This window comes from Prunus persica, chromosome G6 (assembly GCF_000346465.2).
Source record: "Prunus persica cultivar Lovell chromosome G6, Prunus_persica_NCBIv2, whole genome shotgun sequence".
Taxonomy (NCBI): Eukaryota; Viridiplantae; Streptophyta; class Magnoliopsida; order Rosales; family Rosaceae; genus Prunus; species Prunus persica.
In genome coordinates, this window is record NC_034014.1 from 8,457,920 (window position 1) to 8,476,853 (window position 18,934).

At 35.9% G+C, this 18,934-nt stretch overlaps 3 protein-coding genes across 6 annotated transcripts; 1 reads left to right on the plus strand and 2 right to left on the minus strand.

Moving 5' to 3' along the window:
• Positions 506-5,538, minus strand: LOC18775165 (magnesium transporter MRS2-11, chloroplastic). Of its 2 annotated transcripts, XM_007205123.2 has the most exons (14): positions 5,019-5,535; positions 4,845-4,917; positions 4,574-4,644; positions 4,246-4,331; positions 4,048-4,138; positions 3,030-3,098; positions 2,601-2,681; positions 2,338-2,503; positions 2,190-2,235; positions 1,978-2,058; positions 1,497-1,579; positions 1,281-1,324; positions 1,063-1,183; positions 506-856 (listed from the first exon to the last, which is right to left on the minus strand). In XM_007205123.2, exons 1-13 carry the CDS (start codon positions 5,385-5,387, stop codon positions 1,088-1,090), a joined length of 1,356 nt encoding a protein of 451 aa, XP_007205185.1. In that variant the 5' UTR covers positions 5,388-5,535; the 3' UTR covers positions 506-856; positions 1,063-1,087. The 2 variants fall into 2 exon arrangements, with proteins under 2 accessions (XP_007205185.1, XP_020422712.1); XM_020567123.1 differs by lacking the exon at positions 1,281-1,324 and having other exon boundaries at positions 5,019-5,538.
• LOC18773692 lies at positions 9,957-17,016 on the plus strand. 3 transcript variants are annotated; one of them, XM_007208416.2, is made up of 11 exons: positions 9,957-10,164; positions 10,894-11,277; positions 11,764-11,829; positions 12,010-12,149; positions 12,490-12,616; positions 13,388-13,539; positions 13,950-14,085; positions 14,955-15,039; positions 15,145-15,383; positions 15,525-15,661; positions 16,609-17,016. In XM_007208416.2, exons 1-11 carry the CDS (start codon positions 10,057-10,059, stop codon positions 16,652-16,654), a joined length of 1,620 nt encoding a protein of 539 aa, XP_007208478.2. In that variant the 5' UTR covers positions 9,957-10,056; the 3' UTR covers positions 16,655-17,016. The 3 variants fall into 3 exon arrangements, with proteins under 3 accessions (XP_007208478.2, XP_020422746.1, XP_020422745.1); XM_020567157.1 differs by lacking the exon at positions 16,609-17,016 and adding an exon at positions 15,811-16,335; XM_020567156.1 differs by lacking the exon at positions 16,609-17,016 and adding an exon at positions 15,875-16,335.
• On the minus strand, positions 16,643-18,266 carry LOC18775355 (recQ-mediated genome instability protein 2). The gene is made up of 4 exons (XM_007208540.2): positions 18,122-18,266; positions 17,890-18,001; positions 17,723-17,784; positions 16,643-17,229 (listed from the first exon to the last, which is right to left on the minus strand). Exons 1-4 carry the CDS (start codon positions 18,239-18,241, stop codon positions 17,116-17,118), a joined length of 408 nt encoding a protein of 135 aa, XP_007208602.1. The 5' UTR covers positions 18,242-18,266; the 3' UTR covers positions 16,643-17,115.

Sequence of the window (18,934 nt, forward strand, 5' to 3'; positions counted from 1 at the left end):
GAGAACTCAGCCAGTTAAAGACTCGTGCTGATAACGTGTTATAAATCAAGGGAGAAGTTGGAGAGAATTGAGAGAGAGAGAGAGAGGAAGAGAAACTGATCTTCTTCTCATTCAGATTGTATTCTGATTGTGTTCATTCTCCCAATCATCATTTCATTACATTGAGGGTAAAATAAAGAGAGGGAAGTATCTGAAGGGTGGAAGGAAATTTCCTTCCAATGTGGGCCGGTGGAAGGAAGTTTCCTTCTAATGTGGGCTCCACTGTTTTACAACAATTTCCTTTTTTTATATGTTTTTTTCCCCTCATAACAACTTCTCTATACCCTGAATTTAACTTTTATTTGTATTTTATCCAACTTCAAAAAGTACAAATTAAAATTATAGAGTTCATACCCAGATTTGTTTGCCACGCCCGTGAAAAGTGCATGGGCTGAGCACCTGGGATTACAATCCGTTTAAAGGATTAGTTGATGGATAAGTCTATTAGAGAGAGAGAGAGAGCAAATAAATTAGTACCACCCCTACCAAAGAGCAAAATTTTATTATAAGGATGAAATTAGTTCTACTCCTGAAATGTAGAGGCAGTTAAATAATACAACCTTGCATTCAGATTGGAAAAAAAAAAAAAAAAAAAATACAACCCCCACAAACATTTGTTGCGTACGGAATAAGACCAGCTCCGGATCCATCCAGCATTCGACATTCAGCGCTCATTGATTCGCACGTGTCGACAGCTGCGGTGCTGCAATCTTGTAGGAGAAACTGAGTACAAGTTCATGGAGCCCATAAATAATGTGGAAATAGTACTGCTGCATAAAGGCATTGGCAGCTGAATGTTCTTGGCCTCTGAAATGTTCTGTAAATTTGATAAGATGCTATTAAGTTTCCAGATCTCATAAAAGAAAAGCATTTGAATATCATGGACTTAATTTTGTAACAAAGGAAATCAAAATCAAATCCCCGAACTGAAAACTAGTAAGTCATTGACCCTACACACCGGACACCATATTGGTAACATTGCATACCAAGTTACCAAAAAGAAGATTAAGGACTAACTTCTACCTTTACTTGAATCACTTTCTACTAGTTACAATATTTTCCTTGTCCTGAGATAGGAATACATGAGGACAAATCCCACAACAGCTCCAACAATTATCCCTGCTGTTGTAAGCCAAAATGCAAACTGCACCAAGTTAAGCAATAAGTAATGGTCAAGTTGCAATCACCCCAGCGAAAATGGGACGAGAGTCACATTAAGTTAACTTCAAAAACTAATGTACCACATGTTCTTCAAGGTAGGACCTCAAATTCATGCCAAATATACCTGCAATTAGAAGGAAATCAAAAGGCTTATCATGGACATCAAACACATTGCACGTTTCTAGGTAGTGAGATGATGTGCAACAGGGTAAGATTATGAACACTAATAGATTCCCATACACATTGGAACAGAATTTACAAAAAATAACCAAACTTATTTGTAGATAAGGACACACCTGCAACCAAAGCACCAAGCGCCACACAAAACGTCCCAACCTGGAGTAGTAATTCCACTCTGCTAACCTCAAGCCTCCGAGAACTGATAGATGAAATCAGTTAAAATTGGTATTAGACAAATGAAAATCACCTGATATGGATCATTGAACATAATTCACAGAAAGGAAATCTTTAATTTTCTGTTTCACGACTATATGACACATTAACTAATACTAATGCAGCTGCGGGTGGGGTTGTAAGGTGAGGAATGGAGCTGCACCTATGTGTTTCTCTGTTTGCATGTATGTTTACCTCTCCACTTGCACGATGGAGCTGCATGTGAAGTAGGATGCTATTTTGAAATACATTGTTGGCCTAATTTTCTAAAAGCATAAACATTTGGAGTACAATGGTTGTCTAACAAAACAAAACAATCAATAAAGATTTCACATCCAGGAAGAAACTCTATAAACAAACCACAAACAACAACAAAATTCAGACCTAAGATTGACAGCTATAGAATCTTCCATTTCTTTAGCAGAATCAAGAAGCCTTTCGGCCTGTCCATGACAAGATTCACATCTGCAAATGAAACAAGCACTAAGGTCAACTTCCACACTGAACGTCATAACACAAGTTTCAAATCAAGCTCATCTTAGCACTAATAAATCTCATTTTTCCTTTTTTTTCTTTGTGGTGAGAAGGAGCCTAACCTTTGAAGATAATTTTCCAAGAGCATCTCGATTTCTTCCTCCTCGTCTGTATATAACATCAAACCAAATATAAATTTAATACTTTTTGACTGTTTATGTAATTTATACATTCCCAAAGTAGATTACAGCAATTGCAACAAAAATTTACCCTCAGCGATCTGCTTCTCTAAAGGAACAGCGCATTCAACATCATCGTTTCCCTTCTTGAGTGTACAGTTTCTCCCCATAATACATATACGGCGTATTTCATGGGGATCCTCCAATAGATCAAACAGCATTTGTCTGAGAGCCCCTGCCCGTGAGCCCAATTCAACCTTTCATTAACAAAGGAAAAGGAATAATATTAATACTGACATTTATCAATGCCAGTAAAACTGGGTTTAGCATTTAAATTAAAATCAACAACTATACCAAGGTTTGCTTGCTAATCCGAAGCTGCTCCAGTATGTCAGCAGTTAACCGGTTCGGCAAAACCTCAAGTAACTTTTCAACCTGAAGCAAATTGAGGAAAACTAAACATATATCCACTGGAACCAGTGGTTTTTATCCCTATTATATTATTTCTTCAACAAATATTTTTTTTCTTTTCCATTTCCACTCTAGAGACAACTGTTATAACACAAACAATTAAATGAAGTTTTAAAAAAAAAAAAAAAGAAAACCAGTACAATAACTAGCAAAAGTAACAGAACATGTGATGTTTAGATTGGTCAACCCAAAAGTATTTTGTTGGCAAGGTGCAGAGAGAAGAAGCAAGGTTTAAGACAGATATTTGCCAAAGGGACTTGAAGAACATAGCAAAAATAAAAAATAAAATACTCACTATGTTTCCATACTCACACGAGGTTCTACATCCATTAATCTTTGTTCTAAACGCTGTATTCTTGAGAGTAATGCTGCTTCAACAACCTGAAAGTACCACAAAGATCTTTTATTCTTTCACGCATTCTGATACTGCATGCAGTCAGATAAGCAAGACAATGAATAGAAATGCAAAGAAAGCTCCCAAGGACTTATACCCATTGCCCTAGGTATAGAAAGTATAAATAAGTTTTGTAACGCAAATGTCCTTTTTAATATCAGTGACTGCTCTTTTGGTTAATCCAAACATCTTGGTAGAAGAGGCATACGCATGATAGATAAGGTCACTTTTACCTCTTGTAAACCCTTTCAGCAGAGGACCATAAACCATAGGTCGCTCTAATTTCTTGAGAGAAGAGATACATGGTACCATTATAAAATCTATTTTAAATTTTAGGTTTGAAACTCAACTGTGGACCTTCAGAATTTGGTATTGCTATAAGCACTCACACCTAAGCGAAAAGGAAAATGCTTTTATTTTTTCTTCTTTACCTTCATTTCAATTGTTGTAACTTGTAATGGAATGTGCATATTATGCAATTCACTGTGTTAGTATGAAATTGTGTTGGCATGTCCTAGAACGTAGTATAGATTTGGAAGTGTCATTTCGCTGTAGGGTTGAAGCAAAATTGATGTCTCTGATTTCCAGCTAGGTAATTTCTCTGAAGAAAAATTGATCTCTGATTTCCTATAGGTAATTTCACACTGCATGCCACAAGCTGTCAGGTTCTATTCAAAATATTTACCATGACTTGACGGATAACTCAATGTTCCCAAAAGACACATTACTCTGGAAACCTTCTAAAGCCTAGGGTATGTGACAATCCTGATCCCCAACTGGTCCTCACTATCATCTTCCATACTGATCTTAAGTGGTTTTCTTGCAATCTCAATACAGTTAGAAAAGATGAAGTGAGAGACAGATCTTACAGACACGTATGCATCTAATTGCCTTGCTCGTCAGTATGAAGATATTAAGGGTTATCAGAATGCTAACCTCAAGCTCAAATGGCATAGATGGTCCTCCATTCATATTTTTGGGGTTCAATCGAGGCAGCAATGCTTCTATAAATGCTTTCCCTCCTATACTGCACATTCAACCAATTTTCCAATATTATTATGCTTTGATTTGCATAGCAAAAACTGGAAGTCAATGGATGCAAAAATTTGCTCTGCTCCCAAAGACAAATCTCACCTGTTGTAGTCAAAAATCAGGACACGCTCTTGCATTGCAATTGCGCGTAACGAGCCTAGATTTAACAGAATAGCACGCTCACGGACCTAGGAGGTGGATCAAAACAAGCTCGTAACTATGATTTCAACATCAGCCATTTAAAAAAAAAGAAAAAAAAAGAAAAAGAATGACTTTAAATGCTATTATCTATGCCATTGACAGCCAAAAAAGAAAAGGAAGAAGATATATTTGTTAAACACTGTATACAGGCGACTGTGTGGGAAGACACACAAAACATAACTTACAACAACTAGCATGAAATATTACTGCATGGAAGTTGGCATCATACCAGCAAATTAGGTACCGAATTTGTCAGAAATAATGAAGGATCAATACTTCGGATATCACGTGGACGAAGACCTGAGGATGAAAATTTACACTCATACCCCAGAAAACAGCAGTAGAATTAAGTCCCTAAAGGCAACACTTTTTAGCAATAAACCCAAATCAATGTTGCTGGCAGTTTAAAATCAACGGTCATGCATAAGCGAATTTATTTACAACAACACCACACGTGCAATTTTCAATAATAAATTGATTAATTAATTAAATATACTCACCACTTGACTTCAATAGCTGACGTCTGTTGATTTTTCTAGTAGATATCGTCCCATTAGCCTTCACTTCTTCCACCTACAAAATAAACAAATAAAAAATAATTGGTTAATGATGTGGATTAGTTCATTAATCACAGTTCACAAGCGCTAATACGAAATCTGCTTGCAACAACGGACATAGTAGACCGGCTCACGAATCCCAAGCGACAGAGAATCACTTGTCGTAACCCTCAACGAACCACCACTCCTTGTCTCCGTCTTCTTCGTCGTCGTCGTGGCCTGGTGCTGGCTGTTGACCTGAACGTCGTCGTTTGATCTAGATTCTTCGTCATCGGATAGGGTTTCAGGCTCGCTGAACCGGTCCTCCTCGGTCGCCGATCTGAAGCACTTAGGTCTCGGCGAGAGCGAGACGGAGAGCTTGAGCGAAATCGGAGAGAAGGCAGAGAGCTCGGTCTTTGATCTGAGTTGGGAGCAGAAGAGCTGAGAGGAGTGGGATGAAGAGTGGAGCGGGAGGTGGAGGACGAGCGGCCATGGATTCAGAGCCATTGCAGAGTGCTGTGAGCTCTGTTTGCGACCATGTAGATGGGGTAGTTGGGCGGGGTTTGGGTCTCCGTAACGAACAAATGGATTATTGCGGATATTTTATTTTTAAAATATCCTCATTTATTAATTTTCTCCTTTTTATATATTTTATTACAGTTGGTGTTCGGTTTTCTGGTTACTAACAAGATTTTACTCTCTCCTATAAAATTGGGGTCATTTTCTTTTTGGTAAAGATTGGGGTCATATTTCTCCTAAACATTTAACTATTTTAGCACTCTTTCATTGGAGTGAATTTTTACTCTAAACAGGCGTTTGATTCGGGACAAAATGGATTTTTGGGTGGTAAGTATATGGGTCTATCTCTGAAAATTGGTATCATAACATTGGAGGGATACCGAGAGTAATGTAATTATTCTTAATCATTTAGAGCTAGTATCATAATATCTCATAAGACAACCATTTTGAGATAGTATCATAATATTTCACAGGATTACGAGCACAAAGTAACTATTTTTAAACATTTTAAGTAACAAGCTTTTTGTCCCAACTAGTTAGTTAAGTCAACTAGGATGATAAAAATGTAACTCTTTGGCATTTTCTTTTTTCTTTCTATTTTTTCATTTTTTGTGTGGATAAAATCTTCTAGTTTTTCTTTTATTACACTACCCGTTTGGTTTATGAGAAAGGAAGCTTGGGAATGAGAAGTCAATTACTTTACCATGTTTGGTAAGTTTAGGCATGAGAAATAGTTGTCTAGCACATGGAAAAATTAGAGGGAAAGTGAAGCCCTCCTTCCAACTTTGGTTTTGTTTTCCCTTCTCATGGAAAAGTTTGAGAAAATGAGTCAACATTAAATACACATTTTTCATGACAATTTTGTTCCCATTAATAATTTAGAATTGCAATATATTATTAAATGCATTCTATTTTTATTTAATTTAATATGGGTATAATTGAAAAATTATACAAACTTTATTTTTCATTCATACTCAAAACAAACATGGGAAAGGAAATAAAGTAATATCTCTCAGTTACTTTCCCAACATTACCAAATGTGGGAAATGAATATTTTATTTTCCATCTCTTAAAAAATAACATAAAAAGTAATTTTCTATCGAATCCGTTCCTTGAACCAAATGAAACCTATGGGTTGCAAAAATCTAGCAACAGCTTGGCAATGAAAGGAACAATTATTAAAGAGTAATGCTATTTAGACACACAATATTGACCACCTTAGCTGACCACCTTATGTGGTAGCTGATGTGTCTTGCCATGTCAATTAATGAATGTTGCCATGTGTACTCTATTTTTTCTTTTTCTTTTTTCAATAATCCATCCCCATCCTCCACTGTTGTTGGTGAGAGTTAAGAGTTTTCTAAAAAAGAATGAAATTTGCAGTCCTGGGCGATTGGGTGGGTTGAAGAATGGAGAGGTTCACTTGTCTATTCTTCTCCAAAAGCCTATCTGACAGAGAGGTTGAAGATTGAGGTACATACCCAATTTTTAGAATAATTTTGTTGTAAAAATTGTTGTACAGGTTCTTAGTTTTTGTTTCTTGAATCTACAATTGTTGTAAAAATTGATTAGTGTAATTAGTTGGGTCTTGCTAGCATGTAGTTCGTGGGTACTGGGTGGCTATAATGTCACTGAATGCGATAATATTTGAATTATAAAGATCATAACACTTGTGATTGAATGCAAATTGTGATAGTTTATATGTGGTCTTTTCTTTTTATTGGTGCTGGATTGTTGCAGGAACTTTTTGAGGGACATTACTTCTGTCAGGCACAAAGGGAGGACTTCTTTCAGCAAGCAAAGCCTTACAAAGATCATCCAACAATTCTTAGGTGAAAGCATTGGGCAATAGCTTTTCAATTTTGGTTTGATCTTCCTAGCTGTCCTCTCCCTGGATTCTGCATCGTGCTAGTAACATACCAAGAGAACCTTTAGAAAGAAAAATGGAGGAAAAAAAAATTAGGTTCTTAATTGACTTGGGAACACTTTTTTGACAGTAATACTTATGTATTTTATTGCTTGCTCTGTAGGATGCAAAAACTTGCAAAAGAGTTGGGTGTGGTAATACCAATTAGATTCTTTGAAGAGGCAAATAATGCCCATTACAACTCAGTTAGTTTCTTTCAAGTTGCATAATGTTCCTCTTATTTGATCTCATCTTTTAATTATGATAAAAGCCACTATTTTTCTGCTGCAGGCTACCAGGAAAAGTTCTACTTCAATACAGGTGACATTGGATTCTGTAGCAGTATACTTACACACAAGGGGTCACTCAGGTGACACTGGATTCTGAAGTAGTATATTTACATTCTGTAATCTGAACGTTGCATAGCTTGGTCTATAATGACAAGGAAATTGAGTGATTTTACAAGTCCAAATTCTGCAACCCCAAGTTTTGTTTTATTAATTTTTTTTCCCTACAATTGCAGATAGGTTTCTTTGTCTTGATTGTAAATGCTCACTGATGAATAAGTGGCTATACTCATTATTTTTGTAAGGAAATTCATATATGTTTTGGTTCTTTGGATCAGTATTGGCGTTTCTTTGAATGTGGTTCTTTCTGACTGGATGATAACCATCCTACTCTTAGGCAACAATGCAGGGAGGCCCAAGTAACTCTTAATAGAAATGCTGGAAGTAATTAGACAACACTGATATTGGAAGAATAACTATAGAAATTAATAATGATATTTCCAATCCACGAATGGACATGATTAACAGTACCATGTAGATTAAATTGCTACAATAGTGATATATATGAATGAAAAGGAAAAAGAAAAAAAAACTAATTTTGTGGTTGAGTACAAAATCAACTCCATTACTTCTGGACACCAAAATGGGACTTGAGCACTTCCTTATTTCATGTGTTCGTGAGGTGGTAGATAAACAACAGGAGGGTGTTGTGTGCTTTCTATCATATACTCTCCATTCAAGTGATGTGGACGATCTGCTTGAGCAAACTCCATAAACAAATCCAGTAGCCAAATAATTTCAAATACATCACTAAATTAAAAATCAAACAATTAAATACAAAAGTAATAGAACAACATCAAATGAATCTTTTCACAACTCACATTTTGAATGGAAAATGTACGGGTATTAATCATCATCCATACCACCATGACTATCTTGTGCATTTTGAGCCTTGCAATTGCATTTTACGCTTGGATATGGCTTTAAGACATTGCTTGCAGTACTTTGCGGGATCCCTGATCGAGAACATGATAAAGTCACATATTTCAACTCCCCACAATCTCCTTTCTTTGATGATCTCTTCTTCATTTGGAAACCTACTCGATTTGCATATTTTTTATAAAAATCAAGCACCTCATCAGCTGTGTTAAAAATCATATTTACCTTAGGTTCTTGTGTTGTTTCTTCCGGGCTCATTGTATTTTCCAGTCCAGTCTCACCAATCTCAACCTCATCATTTTCTTCACTCATCTCCAAATTTGAATGGCTTCTTGAAGATTCCAAATATTAATATAAACTTCCTGTAATACATATGCATCTGTTACTCAAAATTTGCAGTAGTATCTAAACTCAGTGACTCAAAATTTCATCAGATCGTAGAGTCTTCTTTATGGTATCTAAATAATAACCAGAAAATAAAATACATACTAAGAATAACAAAACCTCATTCATTCACAAAGTATAAATACTTGTTCATTCAATGCATGTTTCTTCAACAGGAAAAAGGAAAATAAAGAAGACAAGCAAACATGAATTTTACTATAGATGACAATTTTTAAGACAAAAATCTTGAGGTAGCTAAAATACCTTGTTCGTAAGGTACCTGTAAATTCCTTGTCCTTTTGGCGTCTATAAGGCTGATTGTTCAAAGCATTATAGGCATCTGTTATTAATAACAGCAGGGCGCACAAAGTTAAGAACTTGTACAACAATTTTTACAACAAAATTACACTAAACATTGGGTATGTACCTCAATCTTCAACCTCTCTGTCAGACAGGCTTTTGGAGAAAAATAGACCAGTGAACCTCTCCATTCTTCAACCCACCCAATTGCCTAGGACTGCAAATTTCATTCTTATTGAGAAAAGCAGAGTAGAGAATGAGAAGCAGTATGAGAGAAGCAGAGTAGAGAATACGGTAATTGAGGGGGCTCCAACTCGCAGCCACGTTCTAGTGATACTCTTATCAGAGTGCAACAACAATGGAGGAACGGAGTGCTATGGAGACACGAGGAAGAATTGAGAACGACGTGAGGCCACTTGCCAGGGACGTTAGGGTTTTTTAATTTGATTTTTAATTTTTAATGTTTTTGTTTTTTTTAAGAATTATTGAAAAAAGAAAAAGAAAAAATAGAATACACATGACAACATTCATTAATTGATATGGCAAGACACATCAACTGTCACATAAGGTGGTCAGCTAAGGTGGTCAATATTGTGTGTCTAAATAGCATTACTCATTATTAAATCCAAAAGAAAGTATTTTGAAGTGTTTTACGGTACCATTAAAGTTGTTTTGGTCAATAGTGGAATGGATTACTGGAAAAAGAAAAAAAATAGAACAAAAGTAAAATTATCTATTTGACCCGGAGAGAGAAGATAAAAACGGAACTGAACAGAAAATTTGAAAACAGAGGGAAACCTAAGCAGACAAACAGAACGACGCTCGTTTTAAGCTGGTGGTAATGGCGGTGGACGCAAAATCAGTACCTCTAGAAGACCAAGAAGAACAAGAACGACAAGTGCAGCGCCATGATGCACCTGCACATAACCCTTCTGCTCCGCCCGATGAGGTAGCCATCAACGGCTCTCGTTTCAATTTAATTTTTTTCTTTTATCTCAATTCAATTATTCCGTTCAGCTTCCACTAAACCCTTATTAGTTTTGGAGCATTTGGGGTTCTGGGATTTGATTATTCTTCTTGAAATTTACGAGAAAGCTTAGAATTTTAATTCTTCTTCAACTTGGGTTTCTTTGACTAAAAACATCGACTAGGAGGACACCTATGATGTGGGTATTATATGTTTTTCCAATTTATTCACTTTTAAAATGTCCATGCAACTTAATTATATATTGGTTAGGATATGAAAAATGATTAACTCAACTGAATACTACTAACCCATTACATTTCAAATGCCTTTTGATATTAAAAAAATTGTGCTTACACATCCTGGTCCTTGAGCATTTAATTGTTCTAGTCCTATTATTATTATTATTTATGTAATACTCAATGACGCCGTTTGTCATTCTATCCATAAATCCTTCTTTCAGTAAGGTAAAGTGGGTTTTTGTCTTTGGCCATGGCACAAAGTTACATTTTCAGTTAGCCTAGTATATTTCATCATATTTTGACTAAGCACGCAAATTTGTGTTGATGACAAGCACATGCTGCACACACACAAATACATGTATATATGCGTGCATACATAGACATAAGTTATGGAAACTTGTATAAGAGCAAGATTTCATGCATACTGACATAATTCTAATGTTTGAAATGTGTTTCTGTGCATACATTCCAGTTCTTTGACATCTCAACAACAGTAGATCCTAGTTATGTGATCTCTCTGATACGGAAGCTTCTACCGGCTAATGCAAGTAATAATCACAACTCGCATGGTGATGTTTTTTATGCCCATGTGCAAGAATTAGAGACTGATCATACAGATAAGACTGCTCCCACTCTGTCTGGAGATAGACTTCTGCACGTATCAAATGATGGATCTGAGAGCATGGAAATTGCTGATGATTTTCATAAAAGTGCTCCTGAGGAAAGACAAAACAATGGTTCATATGATGGAGCTGAACAGTGTGGCCATAGTGTCCCAGTGGGAGAAGAGGCTTGGGAAGAATATGGTTGCATTTTATGGGATCTTGCTGCAAGTAAAACTCATGCAGAACTCATGGTGCGTGGGATTTTTTTTTCATTGTTGTTGATTTCTCTTGATTGCTTCTTGTTTAATTTGATTTGTTTGGAATTTGATGCGTCATTCTCAGTTTCATAATGTTGAGCCCAATTAATTGGAAGACAAGCTCATTTGATGCAAAAACCAGAAACTGTAGCCTTAGTCATTATTTATTTATTTTATTCGCAATATTGATTCTTAATGTGACATGATGATTATGACATTTAACAATGATAAAGACAATTGCTACTTTATCATTTCAACTTCATGCAGTGTCAACTCTAGAACTATTTATTGTAAAGAATATCATATGCAATGGCCATACTTTAGTGGTTTTACAAAAAAAATATGTGCTGGATTTGTAGTTTTGATTTGTTCTAGGCTTCTAGCTTCACATGTAGCTATCTGGTTATTGTTTCCCTAGTCTAAACTTGTACTTTTTTCATATTTTATTTACTGGGGTAGACTTTAAAATTATCTGTGCAGGTGCAAAACCTTATACTTGAAGTGCTTTTAGCGAACCTTGTGGTTTCACAATCTTTGCGTGCTATGGTTAGACAAATTCCTCCTCTTCTATGACATCCTTTTCATGATTTGAGTTGAAATTCTCTCTCTCTCTCTCTCTCTCTCTCTCTCTCTCTCTCTCTCTCTCTGTGTCAGAGAAACTAATGTCATTGCTAGGCAGTTTTTGAAGTTCTGTGCATTTGGCTATATTCTCTTTTCTTATTCCAGGAAATCACCCTTGGAATTATTGGAAACCTTGCCTGTCACGAAGTTCCCATGAAACATATAGTCTCTACAATTGGATTAATTGGAACAGTTGTGGATCAGTTATTTTCAGAGGATGCTCAGTGCTTATGTGAAGCCTGTAGGTATATATAAGTTTCATCTATTTTCCCTTGATTTGGTATATGATATTTTATGTTTCCTCATTTTCTGTTCTATTATGTTGTATCATGTGTGTATTATTGTCCCTCTTTTGCATTTCTTCCTGCATTTTCCTTGGCTTGGCGAGGAAATTTATCACCTTAAAATTCATTTTTAATCCTATTGTTACGAACCATTATCTGTGAGGTATGCAAGGACAATACATACTCTATCTTTCATATTCCAGTACCACTAGTGTATTATACAGAGTGTAATAATTTACATGTTCTAAATCATACTACAGTCACTCTGTAATCTGCTCTTATAATTGTTATATTGACACAGGCTGTTAACTGTGGGTCTTCAAAGTAGTGAATGTATATCTTGGGCCAAAGAATTGCAGTCTGAACATATTCTGAGCCGCATTTTATGGATTGCGGAAAATAGCTTAAATCCACAGCTTATAGAAAAGGTAGCAGATATCTTATATATTCAGCTTTTACTCATATGAATTTGGTATGCCATCACTTTTTGTAGACAAATACATGTGGGAAAAGCTTTTTGCCTGAGTCATTTGGTTATTCTAGTTTATGTCATGGCAGTGTTTGCCTGGCGCTTGTAGTGCTTCTCACTTTTTGATGAATAATTTACAAAAAGCAGTCTTAGGAATGATATACCAATACACTTCACCAAAGAGAATATCATGAACTATAAAGTCAAAAAGCCTCTCTGTCAACTCTGTTAAAATGTGGGAAGTGGCATCCCTACTGGCCACAGAGTTGCTTGAGTAATCACAATATGGATGAAAGAAACTGGAAAGTGAGAGCATTTAATTATAAAATACATTTATTTTATGTAATTAATATACTGTTATTTAGTGGATAGAGCTTAATCAATTGATTTCTAAAATAATAAATTGTTTAAAGGACCTTACGGTCAAAACAACTTTGACCAAAGAAACATTGATAACTTTGGAAAGTTTTAAAATTAATATTAATTTTACTGGTTTGCTTTTAAATTTTTCTAAATTGTATGTAATTTGAAATAATCATATGGTGTCAACAACACCTTGATAAGAAAATGTTTAGGATCTACACCTTGAATGGTGTCAATTACTCGCTTGGTATTGATACTTTAGATGGCCAAAGACTGTTCAAACATATCATTGAGTCACTTATTATTCTCCATTTTACAAGTTGGAATATGTAAGCTTGTTGCCTTGCTGACCTTGCTTTTTTAACAGAGTGTTGAAGTCTTGTTAGCCACCATTGAAAGTTCAGAGGAAGTTGTGCTTATTCTCCTTCCACCTTTAATGAAGCTGGGCTTAGCAAGTCTATTAATAAATCTCTTGGATTTTGAAATGAGCCAATTATTGAGTGAAAGAGTGCCTGAAAGGTGTGTAGACACTCCATCTGCAGTTAAAGAGCTAACAAAATAAATACACAATTGCTAGATTTTTTTTTTTTTTTTTTCTTATGTGCATCGAAAACTGTGCACAATTTTGTGTGTGGGTAATTTCATGTTTCATGGAAGCTGTTTCTTTTAATATTTATATTATATATGCCTCAAATTGGTTCTCCATTTATGTCACTAATATTTTGATGTTTTCATTTTGACTGATAGTGAAGAAAAATTTGGTTGTCTTACATTAGTTTTTCTAGACAGTAGTTTTATTGATCATGCTAATTTCATATGCAGCTTATTGCCTCATGTGAAGTTTTCTATATAAAATGTATTTGTTCATCTTTTCCCTGAAGTCTACTTGTATATTTATTTGATATATTTTCATTTTGGTAAAATACCAGGTACCCGGTTCTTGATGTAATCCTCCGTTCCATTGAAGCTCTTTCTGTTATTGATGGTCATTCCCAAGAGATTTGTTCAAACAAGGATCTTTTTCGGCTAGTTTGTGACCTGGTCAAACTCCCTGATAAAGTTGAGGTACATTATCACTCGGAAACTTTGAACTGTGGGTATACTATATGACGTCCATATTTATGAAATTGTTGGGTGGTGCTCTTTCCTTCACTGCTTCAGCTAATAATCTGGGTATTGGTATTCTGCTGAATTCTTTTAATCAACAGTTCAACATACAGAATTAATATTCTTTGTTTTCTTATAAATTTCAAGAACTATCTGTTCTTTCTATTAAAGAAATCTAGAGGCTAACGTACGAATCAGTATGTGTGTTGAAGTGACTGCTTACAAATGCTACGCTACCCTTTCTTGAAACCATATTCTGAAAAGGTTATTCTATATCAGGGAGTAATCTGTGCAACTGGATCTTTGATTCAATAGATATTTTGGTAACTTCTCCAAAATTTAGAAGGAAAAAAAAACCTTCTGTGCGGTATGTAATTCTTAATAAATTTTTCAATAATAATACGAGCACGAAAATGAGGGCTTTGAAAAGAAAGAAAATGATGTAGCAAAGATCTTGACAATAAATAAAGGAATTATGACATATATAAATATCTTAAACTGAATTATGCAATAGATGTGTGGATATTGATATTCTGACTTAAGTGTAGCAATGCTGTTGAGATAGTACAATCTTTTCTCAAAGTTGGAGCCAGTTAATTCTTGTGAAGTAAAGAGAGGTGTGACAATGCAAAATGTAGTTATCAAAAATATTGTTGAGCTGAAAATAAAGACATTAAAAAGTACAAACCATATCGTGTTGTGTGACAGAAACATGCTAAAGTATTGCTATTTTTCCTACTATTTTCCTTCTAGTTCGCCATTTCATAGGCTGGAAAAAGAACTTCATATGGTGATCAACTACCACTGGACAAAAATTTCTTGTGTAGGTTGCAAATTCTTGTATCACGGCTGGAGTTCTAATTGCAAACATTCTTTCAGATGAACCACATCTAGCTTCAGAGATATCACAGGGTAAATTGTTTATATTTCTCTTTTCTTTTGTTTTAAAGTTACCATCAGATTCTTTTGGTTTAATAACACCACATGAAGTGGAAGTGACACTATATATCCATCCAGATTTGCCTTTCTTACAGGGTCTGCTTGACATATTCCCCTTTTCTTCGGAGGATTTGGAAGCAAGGAGTGCACTTTGGAACATCATTGCAAGGTTACTGGTTAGAGTTCAGGAAAATGAAATGAGCCGATCAGCTCTCCAGCAATATGTTTCGGTTCTAGTTAGCAAATCTGATGCGATTGAAGATGATCTTCTGGACTTCCAATTAGATGAATTAAACTCAAAAGCTAGAACTACTTCTGTATCCTGTTCTGACTAGCAGTAACAATGCAATAAATTGGCAATAGAATCTTATTTTCCTGCCATATGTGAGGTTCATATTGTTTCACATATCAAGTTCCGTGTCCTGCAATATTTTCTTTTTCCTTTACTTTTGCTACAGCTTAGAAGGATCATCAGTCTTTTAAATCAGTGGACTGCTTCAAAGGATGATGACAAAGAGAATGAAATGATGGGCAACCGATATGAGGATGATATAAACATTGATAGATTGTTGGACTGCTGTTGTAAGCATTCTGAGTAAGTTGTGTTCCTCTGTTCTCAATTTTTCACGCTTTTATGAATCCTCAAAGATATCTTGTTTTAAACTGTTCTCATTACTTGACATCATTATCTTGTGTCCCATCTAAAGTCCTATACTCATCCATTGTTTCTGTTCTCTTCATAAGGCCTAACAAATCTGTTCTGATCTAAATGGGCTAACAAGTCCTTTTATGTCCCCTCTGTGTGAAGAAAATCTAAAAGGAGGGGACAGATGGAGAAGTTTTAAAGCAGTGTGTTCTCCCTATTATCTTCTGAAAAATGAAGCAGACTTAACTAGATTAGGTCTACACACGAGCATTTTCTGGCTACCTCCTTGGGCGGAGGCCTGACTTTGGATTGGGTGGACACCCTTTGACGGGAGAAACTTTGGCAATTGGTACTGGTAGGCTTTGTAGTCTGTTTGAAATCCAAGCGAGGTTTGAAAATGAAGAAGACGGAAGGGCATTTGGGGCGAGAGGACAAGAGTACTTGGTTGAATTTAATTATTTCCAAGCCAATCTTGTAATGGTCAGAGTGATTTGTGGGCTGTATAAAAATCTTCTAATTTGACGTCAAAAGTAATTGGCAAATCATACTGCTTTCTCTGTGTTGTTTTCATAATGTTTGTTGATGCCTTATAATATGATATCTGATCATAATAATTGAAAGCTGATTTCTTTGTTTGGCATTCGGGTGTGTTTGGATGGTAAGAAAATCAGAAGAGAGAGATAAATTTTTCTTTTTTTCTTTTTTGGTCCGAATCGATAAACTGTTCTTTATCTCTGATTTTGTGCGTACTTTCTTGTGTCAAATGAATTAATTACGAAAGATCACATATCCTGTTTGGAAATTGGAACGACGTTTTAAAGTTTCAGTTCATTGATGCTGGTTGATTTTTTGTCCACTGATCTTTATTGACAAGGTCATGACTAAGTATCTTTCAGGTATGTACCGCCTGCAGTTTCTCCGGACATGGACTTCAAAGAATAGACTAGAGTCACAGCGACAAAGGTTTGTTACAAAATATCACTAGGAGGAACAAAATTTCTTTGGATCTCCAACAGGAAAAGGAACATAAAGTTGTGAGAACATCATTGCTGAAGCCGAAACTGCCCCTCCAGCACCACCGAGGCAAGGCTGGAACAGATGGTGGGACTGTCAACCTCCCCAGCCACCTTATCATACAAAGTACTCAGAAACTAAGCAGGGGGACCAAATATGATCAGTTCAAAGGTACTCCAGGGCCTGTATGAGCTATATAACTATCAACCCCGATCTTGTACATGTGACATTTTGTCAAACAAAGAGTTCATAATGTGAAGGGTCTTCTCCTTGTTTAGGCACTGAAAAAAGCAGAACAAAATTTTCTTTGTTTGGGATCTGCACATGTGGTAAATCATCTTTCTATCCCTGCTAAATAGTCTAAGAAAAACAAAAAGAAAAAAACAAGGTTACACAGGTCCTTCCATTAAGGGCTGATAGAACATTTTGTATGCCTCCAAAACTTCAAGGTACCACATTGCCTCTCGATCAGGGGAAGCCGAAAGATCAACCATCTTGTGAACCTGATATTCAGAAACAATGGCAATTTAAATTTCAGTTCTTCAAATTACTTGAAATTGCTCATGTATGCAATGCCCATTTGGGCAAAAATATGCTTCAAATGAAGAGGACTTCATTAAAATCGCAATTTTAAGAATAGTATTGGATTCGAATTTGGGAGTTCTTCAACTGAGGGAAGAGGGTACAACTAGACTAAGAGCTAGTTGGTAACCATGCCGGGACTTAAAACAACATTACATATACCACATTTACAGATCAAGTTAGTGATCGCTTTCACTTATCTCAGTACGACCCATAAGTTGGGTCCTACAATGTGATCACATAGTGATCGATAAATAAATGTGTAAATGATTTTACTACAGACATCCACTAACATTTCTATGAGCCAAATTCAATTCCTGTATTCAATCAAACATATTATAAGGCCACAAGTTACTTGTAGCTCAAATAATTGTTCCTAGTCTTGATATCTTCTTTTACATACAAATAATTTACCTGGATCATTGGGGGCTCATCCGTACGGACCATGTAGCGTCCAACAACCATTACATACATTCCTGCATTACCGAAAAAAAGAGAGGAAGCAAATACAAATTAGCAGGTGCTAAAATGCGCACAAAGAAGACGCGGGAATGCTAAAGTGAGCCGGGGGTGGTGGTTACCGATATTCCAAGGGCGGCCGCGAAACTCGGGTCTGAGGGAGAGCTCGATGACGCCGGTGCCGTCGTCGAGATACAAGCACTCTCCGTCGGCGGAGACATCGACCAAAATGCCCTTCCGGAGGTAATGAAGTAATAACAGGGAAAGAAGAGGGGTAATTTGAGAAGATTGGAAAAATGAAAAGATATAAAAATAAAAAAGGGGGAAAGAGAAAGAGGAAGGTTATCTTCGAACCTGTAACCAGGCACGTTGGAATATGATGTTGTGCAATTCCATGGCGTTCTCGGAAGAAGTTTCTTGCGCGTCTTTCAGTTGGACACACAGCAGCTTAAGAGCAGCTAGGTTGTAGTCCATCTCTCTCGCTCCCTGAAACCCAAAACGCAACCACGCCCAACTTGTGAGAGTGCGTTTTGGAATATCTAAAAGGTAAATGAGAGCCAAATTGGGCATTTCAAATTCCATGAGAAATGAAGCAACGGTGTCGTTTCCAAAGTACATTATCAGCCCATTTAGCGCCTTTTTTTTTTTCTTTTTTTTTTTTTTGGTGGGTAGCATTTTAGTCTCTTCATCACATAAATTATAGGAAGATAAATAGATTTTGTCCCAAAAAAAAAAGAAAAAAGATTTGTCTGCTATTTGTTGTATGCCCTTATGGGCTCTATTTTTATTTAAAAAATATGGTATATAAGATGGTATGCAAATGTGGTATGTCTAGCATTGCTCTTTATAATTATTATAAAACGAATATTTTTTTTAGATTGAGCGATCAACTAATCTAAGTGGGGGATGCACACTAGGGGATTCAAACTGGTGCCATAGGATTTGCAAACAAACACCTCTACAACTAAGGTAAACACCCATTGGCTACTTTATTTTGTATCATGGGTGTAATTGCAAATATCATCATCAGAATCCTTTTATTCTTTCACTAAATTGATTTGATAATATAATTTTCACATTGATAACTTGGAAATAAACAAATGCGGCCCTATTTCCTTTTAGTCTACTACAATCTAGGTGTAATTGCAAATATCAGAATTAGAATCA

Bases quoted from the DNA above. Each gene is read 5' to 3' on its own strand.
- LOC18773692 (XM_007208416.2), top strand. From the start codon at position 10,057: ATGGCGGTGGACGCAAAATCAGTACCTCTAGAAGACCAAGAAGAACAA. The intron at 12,150-12,489 runs GTATATATAAGT...ATATTGACACAG, and splicing joins TGCTTATGTGAAGCCTGTAG to GCTGTTAACTGTGGGTCTTC. The intron at 12,617-13,387 runs GTAGCAGATATC...CTTTTTTAACAG, and splicing joins ATCCACAGCTTATAGAAAAG to AGTGTTGAAGTCTTGTTAGC.
- LOC18775355 (XM_007208540.2), bottom strand. From the start codon at position 18,241: ATGGACTACAACCTAGCTGCTCTTAAGCTGCTGTGTGTCCAACTGAAA. The intron at 18,002-18,121 runs GTTCGAAGATAA...TACCTCCGGAAG, and splicing joins TCCAACGTGCCTGGTTACAG to GGCATTTTGGTCGATGTCTC. The intron at 17,785-17,889 runs GTAACCACCACC...TCGGTAATGCAG, and splicing joins CGGCCGCCCTTGGAATATCG to GAATGTATGTAATGGTTGTT.
- LOC18775165 (XM_007205123.2), bottom strand. From the start codon at position 5,387: ATGGCTCTGAATCCATGGCCGCTCGTCCTCCACCTCCCGCTCCACTCT. The intron at 4,139-4,245 runs GTGAGATTTGTC...TTGAATGTGCAG, and splicing joins CTGATTTTTGACTACAACAG to TATAGGAGGGAAAGCATTTA. The intron at 1,325-1,496 runs GTGTGTCCTTAT...TTCTAATTGCAG, and splicing joins GCTTGGTGCTTTGGTTGCAG to GTATATTTGGCATGAATTTG.